The 14,630-nt window shown below is 41.9% G+C and overlaps 1 protein-coding gene across 1 annotated transcript in view; it reads right to left on the reverse strand.

Moving 5' to 3' along the window:
- The window catches only part of MDH1B (malate dehydrogenase 1B, NAD (soluble)), a 39,751-nt gene extending 26,229 nt beyond the window's left edge, over positions 1–13,522 (reverse strand). The window contains exons 1-5 of the mRNA XM_011993880.1: positions 13,239–13,522; positions 8,863–8,975; positions 5,182–5,316; positions 4,843–4,985; positions 2,955–3,451 (exon numbers count right to left, since the gene is read on the reverse strand). Of these exons, the coding sequence (XP_011849270.1) occupies positions 2,955–3,451; positions 4,843–4,985; positions 5,182–5,316; positions 8,863–8,975; positions 13,239–13,260 (910 nt within the window). The 5' untranslated portion in view covers positions 13,261–13,522. The remainder of the gene's footprint in view (positions 1–2,954; positions 3,452–4,842; positions 4,986–5,181; positions 5,317–8,862; positions 8,976–13,238) is intronic.
- Between the last annotated feature and the right edge of the window lie 1,108 nt (positions 13,523–14,630).

Consider the following 14,630-nt stretch of genomic DNA (forward strand, 5'->3'; position numbering starts at 1 on the left):
GCTCAGAGATGTGATTCTCTTGGCCTTCCCCTCATGGTCATAAAATGGCTGCAGCAGCTCCAACTATCACCCTCTCTCACACAGTTGTGTTCAGGTATCACCCTCACACAGTTGTGTTCAAGGGCAGGCAATAGGGAAAAGGATAGGGTAGAAGCTTCCTCTTTGGCCTTTTCTCTTTTCAAAAAGTGAAATATTCTTCCCAGGGGACCCCAAATAGACTATATCACTCAACCATTCCTAGTTGCAATGAAGCTAAGGGGTGACTGTTTGAGCCTCTATAGTAGAGAGAGGCTAGCAGGAGAAGAGGGTGGGAAACAGATTTTGGGTAGCCCACCGCCACTGTCTACCTTCATCCTGGGAGAGTCCCGCCCCCATCAGAATGACTCATGCAGTAGGAATAGCTAGTTCTCCCTCCACCACCCAACTCTCAGAGAAGTTAGTGATGGCTCCCGGGTCCCTATGTAGGAGCTCATAGGATCCCACATAGGATTCCCCACTTGGAGAAAATAATTCTTCGGCCAGGTAAGCATATGGTAGGCTTCCTTCCTACAGCCTAAAGAAGCCTTTTAATCTTGCTGGGTTTCATTTTGCTTACCAGTTTTGAGGACCTTGATAGCTCTAAACACCCTAAATTACGCTACAGAAAATGATAGTGGACATCTGCTTTCTTCCCTCTTGGCATGAATTCCCCCTCCTTCTTCTTCTTCTTTTTTTTTTTTCATTAAGAGCATGCTGATTTTTCTTTAAATAACTACTCCTTCTCCAATGTCAGTCCCTATCTATGTGTCGGGTGGGACTGTCCTCACGCCTTAGGTCCACCTATAGGCATTAGATGCAGATTCCACCCACCCCCCATCCGCCCCTGGCCGTGATGGTTGATTTAGAGATGGGCAAGCGGTCCAAGTCTGGACGATAAGTTTGTACTCCTTTTTGCACAAACAACTAGGAAAGAAAACCCTCATTCTCCTGGGGTATGTAAACTACAAGCATGTGAGTCTGGGATGCCAGTGACCACTCTGCCACCTTTTAGGGCTGAACTGCGAAGGAGACCAACACGGAGAGCACAGCAGAGTGATAGGCCAGCAGAGAGAGCACAGGTATGTCCTGGCACCACCGTTTGAGCTCCAACATCCAGCTATGTCTGAAATAAGAACTACCTCCTGTGCTTTTCAGTTATGTGGGGAAAAAAGTTCTCTATTTGACTTCAATCACTTTTTGTATTTTTTTGAGTCAAGGGCTTGCTCTGTTGCCCAGGCTCATTGCAGCCTCATGGCTTACTTGTAGCCTCAAACTCCTGGGCTCAAGCGATCCTCCCACTTCAGCCTCCCAAGTAGCTGGAATTACAGGTGTGAGCCATGGTACCTGATGACTTCAGTCACTTCGAGTTGACTTTTTTTGCAACAGAAGGAGTCCTGACGAGCCAATACATACGGTCTGATAAATAGTGCGATTTATGAACTGAACTTAGGGGGTTATCATGAATCTTGCTTTTCTGAAAAGGTTTGCCACCCTCTTGGAATCTCAAATAATCCCTGAATAATTTCCTTGGTGGTTTTTCTCTTTCATGATGTTTTGCTGAACTTTGGTCATTGCTGGCTGTCTCCTTGCTGCCTCACTGACAATTCTACTTGGACTACTGTCCCTCTAATGCCTTTTTCCTTTTACCAACTTTCCTCCATTTTTCTTTTTTCTGCTTCTCACATGCTTATTGGATTTGAGTAGAGTGGAGCTTAGAGTCATGGCACCAGCAGACCCACAAGACAGCAGCTTTCTGGCTGAAAGCCCCTAACCCCCTGAACCCCCTAACCCACACATACACCTTGTTTTAGATTCTTCTTGATACTTTTCAGTAGTGTATCATAGACTTTCTGTGATAAGTCACTGTCTACACATGTAATTATAAGGTTGATGACATAGATAATATAGAAAAAAGTTTTCGTTTCCTTTTGAATAATTTTAGCATCAATTTGGTTGAGTGTTTTAGTGATTGTGGGGATAAAATACTAAAGATATGTATGCAAGAATACCAGAAATTATTATTCACAGAGTTTCATTGTAACAAAAAAGAAAATACAGCTCTGGCTATAATGTTAGGGGTTCACTGAAGCCTTTTTTGTCCTAACTGGGAACATTCTAGGCTCACATTTCATTGTCTTTCCAATTTTGCTTGAGAGAATGCCTAGCATCTCCTTCCCTTCTCAATGGACACTGTTGTACCTGCTCCATCTAAGGGCAAAAGTAGCTAAAATATGTCCAAAATTATCTCCCTTTTCAAATGCAACGATCAATTTTCTGATCTAGTCTCATCTTCTCATCTTCATATGATTCTGATATTTACCAGTTCAAAGATTAATAGGAGCAGAAACTGATCAGATATCGTAATCCTATTAATAAGCTTAACATCCTTGGAAATGTTTATTATGTGCCATACACTCTTCTAAGCACTTTAGGAATACATCTCACCGAATCCTCACATCAATTCTAGGAGACAGGCACTGTTAATGTCCTCATTTTACTGATGAGGAAACCGACGCACCGAAAAGACTAAATGACAGCTCAAGGTCATACGGGTGGGAAGCGGGGCAGAGCCACTTGCACATAGCTTTGATTTTCTTTTAAACACTGGTTACCTTAATTGACTATTATTATGGGAAAAAATGGAATACGATGTGTCAAATTATCACCTGCATAATATAAATCGTATTGTATTAAACATTTATTGACTTTTATAATGATGGAAAAAGCCAGACACAAAAGCCAGTAAAAAAACAACAACAACAACAACAACAACATTTGCACAGTAGTCAAATCACAAAATAACTTCTTTGTGCCTGTTTTATACTTCCTATTCCAGATACTCAGAATATTCCTAGAGGGGACAGTGTTCTTCCTAGCTGCTTTGAAATCATGTTGCTTCAAAATAAAAACAAAAACATAAAGAGACGTTCACTCACATGAAGGAGCTGTCTTCAGTTTTCTGGCCAGTATGGCTTTCGCTTCACCTTCCACCCCCAGTGCCACGGCAATAATGTTGTGTGCGATGCGTGGGGCATATCTCATGAGTAAAACTGTCTTCAGGTTCACAAAGGTTTTCCCTCCCACGATGACTCTGACGGACTCATGAGCATTTTTCTCTATCAGGTACCCGTAGAGCCTGCACAGAGGCACCCTGCTTCGGAGGCAGTCCTCCAGAGTGAACACCTCCTTGTCGGTGCTATCGTCCAGCACCACAATGACGTGGGCCTGGCAGAAGGCCTCCTCCACCTTCGTGCAGATGGAGACACTGCGCAGGACAGGTGACGCCAGGTCCTGGGTCTCCATCACAAGGCTTTTGAGATATTCTTCTGCCTGCTTGTTGTCAAATAGAGTTATGCTAATTTCTGTATGCATCCCAAACACTTCGCCACTCGTCAATATGGGAATTAGGTTGTAGCAGGCAGGAGCAGAGGCACTGATAAAAATGCAAAGCTGGACTGTGAATAGTTACATCCTTTGTCCCTTTTAAGTCTTTATTCTTAATAGATATTTCTGCATGTGCATCAATAGGGTGGTTTAATACTTAAATAAGCACACACACAGCTGCATTGACATTTTAAGGCTAGAAGTCAAAAGTAGAACAAAAACTTCTCACTACCAATCCCTTGCTCTGACCATCTGAAATCAGTCCCCAAATAATAAATACACCTGTTCATTAGTTTTTTCAAAGAAAACAGAATTCCCCCTATACAGAAATCAAAAGAAAAAAACTGTATTATATTGCTGTAATTACGTGTTTATATTTCCTCCTAAAAAGATAAAGATAAAAGTTTCAGTTAGCCATAGCTCTTTTTAAAAAAATACAACCTCATCTACACAATAATGACATTTTTTTTTTTTTTTGGAAAGGGCTACCTTTTCCAAATTCTTACACAGAAAAATCCTTACAAAGATGGCTGGGATCAACATAGGCTATGTAAGGTGTATCTGTAGCCACAATTCTGCAGTTGTCTACAGCTGTGACTATCAACTGTGAACTGTAATGCCCACCACGGGAAGTTCAGAAACGTATCTGGGCATTTCTGGTATTCACAGTGGGTTTCCGGAGGTGTACAACGGGGGTTTCAACAGTATCTGTACCGATTTAATCCTTTGAAACATCTAAAGAAGATGTGATAGTTATTAAATCTGGGTGATAGGATCATGGATGTTTATTATATCATTCTCAATTCCTTTCTGTATTTAAAATATTTCATAATAACAATTTTAAAAATGAGTGTATATATTAGGATACATACGTACGTATGAGCAGGAAAGTGCAAAAGACAAACTGAGGGGTGAGGAAAGGAGAGGGGGTGGGAGAGAGAGAGCAAGAGAGACAGAGTGACAGTGCAGAGAAAGAAAGAGAGTGTGACAACAAGGACTGCATGTACCCAGACTGGGAGCAAAGAGGAGCACACATGAGAAGGAGAAAAGCAAAAGGGAGCAAGGTGAGGGGAGTGGGGTTACAGAGAGGGAGTGGGTGCATAGAGAAAAGCCAAACAAAGCTCTAGCAAGTGGGAAAGAGGGAGAGAGCAACAGTCAGAAAGGGTGAGCTTCTGCAAAGCAGCCATGCTATAGAGTTGTTTTTAGACCAAGTATATGCATGTGTGTGTGTCTGTAAAACCTAAAACTCATTTATGAGTTATATGGAGAATACAAACACACACACACATACACACACACACAGAGGCATATGTATATGTGTATACATATAAGTATACACACACATTCAGCTATTCTTCCATCATGAAATTAATCCCACCTCATTGTCCTTTCTAAATATAAAAAGTCAATCTCGTGAATCCTGGGATTTGACTGTCCTACCTGGTGATCCAGACCTGCAAGGGGTTGATGCAAGTTTTCAGGCCTTCTTCCTCCTGCTCTTTTTCTATATGTGCCCCCAGGTTCTCTTGAGCAATTACCATCATCAACTCAGTCGTCATGCTAGAGGTGACATCATAGTAAAGCTAAATATTGGGAGAGAAAAAGTCAACATGAGAGAATAGATAACTAGTTGAAATTGGCTATAATGGAAAGTTTTTGTTTAAAGTCAAAATACAATAAAAAGAGACATGAGAGAATGTCTCAGAAAGCAAGATAATTGAAAAATAAAATAATGTAAGAGAATTATCATTGTTAGAACAGATAAGTTAACTTATATACCTGGGCATGCTCCAGGAACTCATTATATCCTCCCAAAAGCAAACCCTTTCCTCCACGATCCAACAGCTCTCTCCATATGATAGGGGAATTCTTGTGACTCCACTTATTCTTTTCACACACATCTTTTAGCCAATCCTGTTGAATGATATTCCAAGTGAAGTCATATATTAACTCTGCCTGGGAATTCAATTTAATACTTTAGAATTCAAACATTAAAATACCAGGTTGTTTTTAATGTCACTACATATATATAATATAATTTAGATATCTTTAAAGACCAAAATGTAAATATAGAAAATAGTGATGATGTTAGTAGCAGATTAATTAGCTAAAAAAGCATATTCTTCAAATTAATTGACCAAATAAAGGTACTGAAAGTTGCTCTTTTTGCTGAGGAGATCTGGAATGCAAGTGTTTAGCTTAAAGAGAGGTTACATGTTCCAACTCAACTGATTTTTTACAAAATTCAACTAGTTTTGCCCTTATTCTTCTACACATGCAATATTTCCAGTCTTAGGGGCATATAACATTTGATACTGTTTTTCAAATCTGTGAATGTGGTTTATGTAGTTCAGACTAAATTAACAAGCTAAAAGTTATTTGGAGATTTCCGATAATATTTATCAGAAAAAGTTTAAATTATCATTATCTGGTTTGTATAGGCTAGGCCTTCCAATGACAAGATCTGAGTAGAGTCAAACAGCAACATTTTTATCAGCAAAGTACATGGCAGCAGTCTTAAAAACCATGTCATTGGAGGCACGGGTAATGAGGCCACCTTACCAATAAAATCCTGGAAACGAATTTCCTTGCTGATATTGAAGATATGCCTGCCTTTATCTCACTTAAAGGGAACAGTGCTGCTATGAGGATTCCAGCATGGCCCCTCTAGCCACAGCATAGCCAGACCAATGAAGTACTGGGCCTATGAAGGAAAGAAACATTACCCCAAAAAACCTTCCGCACCCTGCAGAGCATGTTAATGTCCCAGCAGGAGCTGCGAGTGTGTGTAAAGGACTGGACCCTTACAGTGCTGAATCAAGAGTGGAACATGAAGTTAGACAAGGGAGAATTCATTAGTATGAATCACTTTTCTGCAGTTCAAGAGTGTATACCCTGGCAAGGACCTCAGAAGACAGGGACAACATGTTGCCAGACTGGCTCTTAGAAACTTGGAGAAGGTAATTAAATAAAATAGAAATGCCAGACTTCATGGAAGACAGTAGAAGAATGGATCAAAAGACTAGTGATTCCGGGTGCGGTGGCTCACGCCTGTAATCCCAGCACTTTGGGAGGCCGAGGCGGAGGGAACATCTGAGGTCAGAAGTTCGAGACAAGCCTGGTCAACATGGTGAAACTCCGTCTCTACTAAAAATATAAAAATTAGCCGGGCGTGGTGGTGGGCGCCTGTAATCCCAGCTACTCAGGAGGCCGAGGCAGGAGAATTGCTTGAACCTGGGAGGCAGAGGTTGCAGAGAGCTGAGATTGCACCACTGCACTCTAGCCTGGGTGACAAGAGCAAAACTCTGCCTCAAAAAAAATTAATTAATTAAAAAAAAAAAAAAAAACAAGACTAGTGAACGTGATACTACAGAAGGCTAGAAAGCCCACCATTCAACCATGTTCTCTGGAAGGGACTGCAGGATACGACATGCACCTAAGTGATAAGGAATGCACTGGTGAGAGGGGTCCCAGTGTCACTGAGAAGCCCAGTGTGGCTGTCCGTTCTAAGCCAAGGCTGTTTTTTTTTTTAAACTTCTATTTTAAGTTCAGGGGTACAAGCGCAGGTTTGTTACATAGGTAAATTTGTGTCATGGGATTTGTTGTACAAATTATTTCATCACCCAGGTATTCAGCCTAGTGCCGATTAGTTATTTTTCCTGATCCTCTCCCTCCTCCCACTCTCTACCTTCCGATTGGCCTTAGTGTGTGTTTTTTCTCTCCCTGTGTCCAGATGTTCTCCTCATTTAGCCCCCACTTATAAGTGAGAATATGTGGTATTTGGTTTTCTGTTCCTGTATTACTTTGCTAAGGATAATGATCTCCAGCTCCATCCATGTCCCCGCAAAGGACATGATCTCATTCCTTTTTATGGCTGTGTAGTATTTCATGATGTATATGTACCACATTTGCTTTCTCCAGTCTATCATTGATAGGCATTTAGGTTGATTGCATGTCTTTGCTATTGTGAATAGTGTTGCAATGAACATATGTGTGTATGTGTCTTTATAAAAGAATGATTTATATTCTGGGGGGTATATACACAGTAATGGGATTTCTGGGTTGATTGTTATTTCTATCTTTCTATGCTTCCACCAATAGTGTATAAGTGTTCCTTTTTCTCCACAACTTCACCAGCATCTGTTATTTTTTGACTTTTAAATAACAGTCATTCTGACTGGTATGAGATGGAATCTCATTGTGGTTTTGATTTGCATTTCTCTAATAACCCTGTAATGTTGAGCATTTTTTCATATGATTGTGGCCAAGGCTGTTAAAGGACATGCTGCTACACACCTGAACTCCCTGGCAATTGAGATGATAAAATCCTGAAATAATAGAGGTCAGTGGGCAGTGCCAACCAGAGAACATTTATTGTGACAGAAGCACTAAACAACCCAGCAAACAAGATAACTTAGCTGAAGACCAGACCAGCAGAGAGTGAGGGAAATCTACAATGGATGGTAGAGAAGAGAGGGAGAGAAAAGAGGTGATGACTGTCAGTTTGTCCCTGAAATTATGAGCAGTGGAGACTATAGTTCATTTGACTAACCTTTCTCTTGTAAAGTTTCCCCAGGGAAAGATGGCAACCAGAATCCAAGGAGCTGTTCCAAGACGGTGTGAACTGATTATAGGGAGCATGTGGATCCAAAAGGCACAACAGGTGGACTGTAGCCAGTGCTGTCATGTACACTCCAGGTTCCCCCTTCACAAATGAGGCACTCACTCTCTCAGGCACCCGGCGTATTAGAGGCTGATAACTTAAAGTCTGACTCCACTCTCTCTCTAGGAATTGACTTCAGCCAAAGAAAATTGCCTTGCCTAAGGTTAAGTTCCTTCTCAGGGGCAGCTGATATCCAATGGCTGGTTGAGGAGGGAGCACAAAAGCTCAATTACCTTGCCTCAGTTTGGAGTACCTCTGAAAGGCCATCAAGAGTTCATTGTGGGATCCACTGAGGCCTCTGTTGCAGCTATGTCGAAGTTTAACTTCTTCCTTTACCCAATCCTGCCACCCTCATTCCGTTTCAGGATGCTGTTCCCAAGACCACTTCCCAGCAAAGACCCTTCACCAAAATCTACATCTCAAAGTCTGTTTCTGGGGAAACAGAGTCCCAAAGAAGGGTATCCCGAAGAAGGGTATCCCAAAGAAGTCATTGGAAATCAATACCAAGGAGAATGAAAAGTTAGCAAGTGCAGTGTAAGCTACCTGGATTCTTCAGGGGGTACGGCCAAACTCATCCACTTATTGATTAGAGTCTCATTTGTACTATTAGGTATTAGGGAAAACCATAAATATTATTTTGAGACTGGTAAGTAGGGACTGGTTTTACTAGTATTCAAATATCACTTGTACATGAACAGTCATTACTAGAAGCCAATCTAATACACCAGCTAATAGTTAATCAAATTAAAACACATTTTGTACATGAGTGAGTTCAACAAACTATAAAGGCTTCTTACCTCCCAAACCTCAGGACGTTGTGTGATTTTATGTATCCGAAAATCAGGAAGATTCTTTTGTAAATAGTCTGCCAGAAGTTCTGTTTTAGCATAATATGGACAATCTGCTCTACCTAAAAGAGTTCAAATTAGCAATGTTTTCTTTCATCATGCATAAATTATTATGTAGTTCTAAGTATTTGCTATGTAATTACAGAATTAGTCATAGTTATGATATAATTTAGTAACATAAAGTTGTAGTATAAACTGAAACTGCTATGACATAAACTTCTGATGTTTATTAGATTAATACAAATAAAATAAACTTCATAGGAGGTCAGAATCTTAAGTAATAAAATGTGGAAAGGAAAAAAAAACCCTACTGAATATTTATTCTCTTCTAGTAATATGCTGGACCTCACTTCCTCTAGGAGGCTGCTAACTACTACTAATTCAGCGTGAATTAGTGCTGATAATGAACTACTCACTAATGGCCACCAAAAGGTAAAGTTTGAAGTAAGGAGTGGTGGTAAAATCACTTTTGGATTTGATGCGTGTCAGGAAGTTGTGGGGACGGGAAAGATGAATCTGGGATAACTTCTATTTTCTGGCTTGGGCAGATGATACTGACCTTAACTAGAGAGAAATCATGAATGAGAAATTTAACTTTAGTCAAGTGCAGTTGGAGGTATGTGTAGTATGTCTAAGTGGATATGATCAGCAAGTAGCCATATATATATATATATGTAGGTGCAGGTGCCATGTAAGGGTTTCAGACACACAGTTTGTAGCCATCAACACCCAGGAAGTTAAAGCCACTACACCAGATGGAATTGGGCATCCTATAGAGCAGGAGGGATGGGGCAAAATGCAGAGCCCTCTCTGTAGCATTCTTCCTCAGTAACTCCTAGTCACCAGTTCCTTGGCCTCATGGAAACTCCTAAGTTATCAACCTGTCTGAAGCGACCCCTGTCTATCAGCCGCCCTGTCCAGTTCAAATCTATGGTTCATTTCTTCAAACCACTTTCTGGTCGATTTCTTAAATTATCTCTCCCCACTATCCTTTTGGGAAATGAGCCTGATAAAAGCCCCTCATCTTGGATGAACTCAATTACTTGCCTTTTCTGTAGCTGGGTCCTACCTGCTAGGCACCACTACAGAAACATGGTAGAACCAAGCACAGGGCACCTTTAAAATTCATCGTCACCAGCTTTAATTGGCCCTCAACCCTGCGTGGAGATCCCTTTGTTTCCCTTATCAGCATTCTCTTCTGTTCTCTACAATTACTATTCCAAACTTTTTCCTCTTCCTGCAAATCTTTTCCTTCTCCCCAACATTCTTCTGTATTATCAGAACACAACAAACAACTTTGCTTTCTACTTTACGAAAACCAATCCAAACAAAACAAAACGGCATTAGTTTGGAAAACCTCCAACCTCCTCCATCACACCTACATGCCTGTCTGCTTTTGGACTCATCCTTTCCTCCTTTCTTCATTTCAATGGAAAAGGAGTTCCATCTCCTGTCTAATCTAATCCCACCACTTATGCTCTGAATCCCACCCTCATCTGCCTTCTCAGGAGCCTTGCTTAATTATCCTCTCTTTCTAGAGTCTTGTATCTGTTTCCAATAGTCCCTTTCTGTCATATTTAAATATACTCATTATGTTCCTCCTGTCCTAAGAGACAAAAAACTCATCTCCCCCTCTAGCTATTGCCTTTCATATGTCCTTTTTGATCAAACTATCTTGAAAGAGTTCTCTATACTTGCCATCCTCAGTTCTTCACTTCCATTTATTTCTCATCCACTGCAATGTAGCACACCCCACAATTCTCTTGAAGGTCACCAAGGACTTCCATGCCACTAAATCCAACAGATACTTTCTGATCCTTTTCTTGTTGACCCTTGGCAGCATCTGCCACTACTGCCCCCTTCCAACCTTTTGAAACACCTGCTATGGTGGGGGCATTCTTCAGGTTCTCCTACTTCTCTGGTTACTCCTTTCTATCCTTTGTAGTTTTCCATTCCTTTAACAACCCATTAAAAGGTATCATTCTGAGAAGCATCTTGTCTTTATGTCTTATATATTCTTTTTGGCCAATCTGCTTCATTCCCTTGGCTTTAAGTAGCAATCTATATTTCCAGCTCAGATCTATCTCCTTATCTAGATGCCTACACCCTCCTGTATTTTCCCATCTCCTTCAAAATGTCTCATACACACTCAGATGGTCTATGATGTATTTTTTCACCATTCCCGTACTAAATTTACTTAGTCGCTTATATTTTTTATGTTCATTTCCCTAATTATCTAAGAGTAGTAAGAGTATCTAGAGTATTAAGCCTACTCTTCCACTTTTTTGTTTTTTTCAGTGACTCCTAATCTCTGCAGTTATTCAAACATCTGCTTGGGAACAATGTTTAACTCATTTTTCTCCCTTATTTGCATTCCTCCACTCAATCAGACATCCAGTTCTATAGATTCTGCCTCCCTAATATCTCTCCAATCCATTCACTTCTCCCCATCTCCATTGTTTGCCACTCTAGGCGAGGTCACCATCAACTCCCTCCTGGACTATAGCACTATTCTTCTAACTGGTCTCTTGGCATCCAGTCTTTTTCCCCCACACTATAGTCATAACATTCAGATAAAATTCAAATTTGATTAGGCCCTCCTCCCCTTCCAAAAACATTTCATGTACTCTGAATAAAGTCTAAACTACTGAATGTGACTCAAAAGAATCTATATTATCTAACTCTAGCCTCACCTTATGACATTCTCTTCCTTGTACTATTTGCTTCAGTCCTAATAAACTTATTTCAATTTTATGCTTATTTTATATTCTCAATTATCACCAAACCAGTTCTCCTTGCTGGAACCCCACTCCCAGTTACCCATACCTAAATTGCTCCCCTCCTTTCTACCTCTTCTCTGTTAGGTAATTCATTATCATCTTTCAGGTATCTGCTTAAAATCTCTCCCTCTGGGAAGCCCTTACCTAATTAAGTAAGGTCCCCTGCTATCGTTCCTATAGAACCCTGCCCTGCCAATGTCATACATGCAACATTCTCTGTAAGTGTGTTTTCCACTGACTTCCCACCATACAGTTAGTCAGTGTTCAAAAACATTCTTCTGGGCCAGGTGCGGTGGCGCGTGCCTGTAATCTTGGCACTTTGGGAGGTCAAGGCGGGCAAATCGCTTGAGTGTAGGAGTTCAAGACCAGCGTGGGCAACATGACAAAATGTCTACAAAAATACAAAAATTAGCTGGGCATGCTGGTGCATGCCTGTAGTCCCAGCTACTTGGGAGGCTGAGGTGGGAGGATCACTTGAGCCCAGGAGGTCAAAGCTGCAGTGAGCCATGATTGTGCCATTGCAGTCCAGCCTGGGTGACAAAGTGAGATCCGGTATCAAAAAAAACACAAAAAACAAAAAAAACAAAAAAAAAAAACAAAAAAAAACAAAAAAAACTTCTGCGGATGGTAGATGTCAATTGTGTTCAATGTATCAAAGAGATCAAATAAGTCAAAGACCAAACAGCTTCTATAAAACTCAGTGGTGACTTTGGTGACAGAGTTTCTGCCAGGAAGCAGAAGTAGAAGCCTTCTTCCAAGATTGACTGGAAGGCATAACTGGAGATGGAAGAGCACTCTACTCTTTTAAGAAACTTTATGAGGAGAGGAGGCAGGTACCACGGATTGCTGTAATAAAAGCCTTCTCAGTTGAGTCCTTGCTGTCAACCAGCACTTTCAATCATTCTCTCCATTGCTGCCAAGACAGGCTTCCTAAAATGCAAACTCATTAAGACTACTCTCCTGCTTAAAATTTTTCTATAATTCCTCATTGCTTTCAGGATACAGTTCAAACACCTTTGCTTGATGTACACGAAATGCAAGGACCTGGCTCCCGCTCCTGTTGTAGCCCCTGCTCCTGTCACGCCCCACATATCCAGATCTTCTGTTAGGCCAGGAGGCTTCCAGCCTCTCTGCTTTTATCTGGAATAGCCTCCTCAGCTCACACCTTCACAACTCAGCTCCTACGTTCCCCAGCCAGTTCCTTGTGTCCACCTCTCCCTCATCCCCCAAACCCAGATTAGGAGTCTACTCTCCCAGAGGCCTGTGCAGGTCTCCTTCATTGCATTAATCACACCGTATCAAAAGTACATGTTCTGTGCCCCATGAGATTGAAAGCTCCTCGAAGGCAGGGATATGTTTCCCTGCATTGCATCCCCAGTGTCCCACAGTGCTTGGCGCACCGTGACGGGCCAGTAAATAACTTTGAATAAATCCACAGCAACGCACGGAGCTGTACGTATAGAGGCTGCCACGCCAAGTGGCCATGGGAGGTGAGCTGTTGTCGGCGTTTTGAGCAATCTGCGGGCGGACGCGGGGATTACTCACCCGCAATGACGAATTTGGCCATGGTCAAGAGAGACTCGGAGGCAGGGACCGCGGCTTCGCGGTTTCCTGGCAACCACGCAGCCAAGGGCAAGGCGCAGGCGCACTACGAAGTCTGGAGCCCAGCAGAAGTTAGGTGTTTATAAAGTTAGGACTTGAATGAGTTACCTTGCGATACACGATCAAACATCGCCCTTATAAGCTCTGTGGTATCGCCGATCCCCCTAGTCATTCTCTTTTGTAAACTTTCTTCTAAGTATGTCCTTCAGCTACAGCCGCGAACGTATGCTTTTTGACCTTTGAGGGAATCCGTAAGATCTCGTGAGACGCGCAGCTTCTCGGGGACGCTGTCATGGCCGCTTCTGTACGTAGCCACGGGGTTGTACTCTAAGGTGAGTGGGGGACGAGCATGGGCTGAGCGGCTGCCCGTATCACATCCTAGACTTTTTACTTCGCGGAGAAAGATCTCAGGAGTTGTCCCGAAATTAAGTTTAAAGGAGGTGGGTTAATGCTGGGCGGCCCAGCTGCGGAAGGAAAGGCTCTTGAAGTTGGTTCTGGGGTCTGGTGAGGCTGGCTGGTTGTACAAGATCTTGGTCCTGAGCGCAGGCCACATGCAGACATCGCTTTCGTTTTCTGCTTCTTCTACTGAGCCGTTCTACCTGCCCAAGCCCCTATCCTTGATAATCTGGGTTCGGCCGTTGCTAAATCGTCATGTTGAAAATGATCTATCGCCGGTCGCGGTGACTCACGCCTGTAATCCCAGCACTTTGGGAGGCCGAGGCGGGTGGATCACCTGAGGTCAGGAGTTCAGGACCAGCCTGACCAACATGGTGAAACTGCGTCTCTACAAAAAATACAAAAATTAGCCGGACGTGGTGGCACACGCCTGTAATCCCAGCTTACTTGGGAGGCTGAGACAGGAGAATTGCTTGCACCTGGGAGGTGCAGGTTGCAGTGAGCCAAGATCGCGCCACTGCACTCCAGCCTGGGCAACAGAGCAAGACTCTGTCTCAAAAAAAAAAAGAAAAGAAAGAAAAAGAAAAAAGAAAATGATCTATCAATGTTGATACCGTAATTTTCACTGAGGACATTTCCATAACAATGCCACAAAAATCTCTCCTATAGAGAAAGCTTTATGGAATGCTTTTACACCAGAAAAATCTCATTAATACAATGACTACTTCCAAAGTGAGCTGGCTTCTTTGAAACTGGACACATTGTGGTAGATTGGAGGGAGCCCATTTTGATAAAAATACTTTTACCGTTTTATGTAAATCTTTAATGGTCCCATAGGTTCCCCATTTTCTCTTCTGTTAAATGCATTTCATATCTTTAAGTAAAAGTTTTGTTTTAATTTTTATTCTTTTAATTACTTCTTCCCCTACAGGAAAAACC

The sequence above is a fragment of the Mandrillus leucophaeus genome, unplaced genomic scaffold, assembly GCF_000951045.1.
Source record: "Mandrillus leucophaeus isolate KB7577 unplaced genomic scaffold, Mleu.le_1.0 Scaffold436, whole genome shotgun sequence".
Taxonomy (NCBI): Eukaryota; Metazoa; Chordata; class Mammalia; order Primates; family Cercopithecidae; genus Mandrillus; species Mandrillus leucophaeus.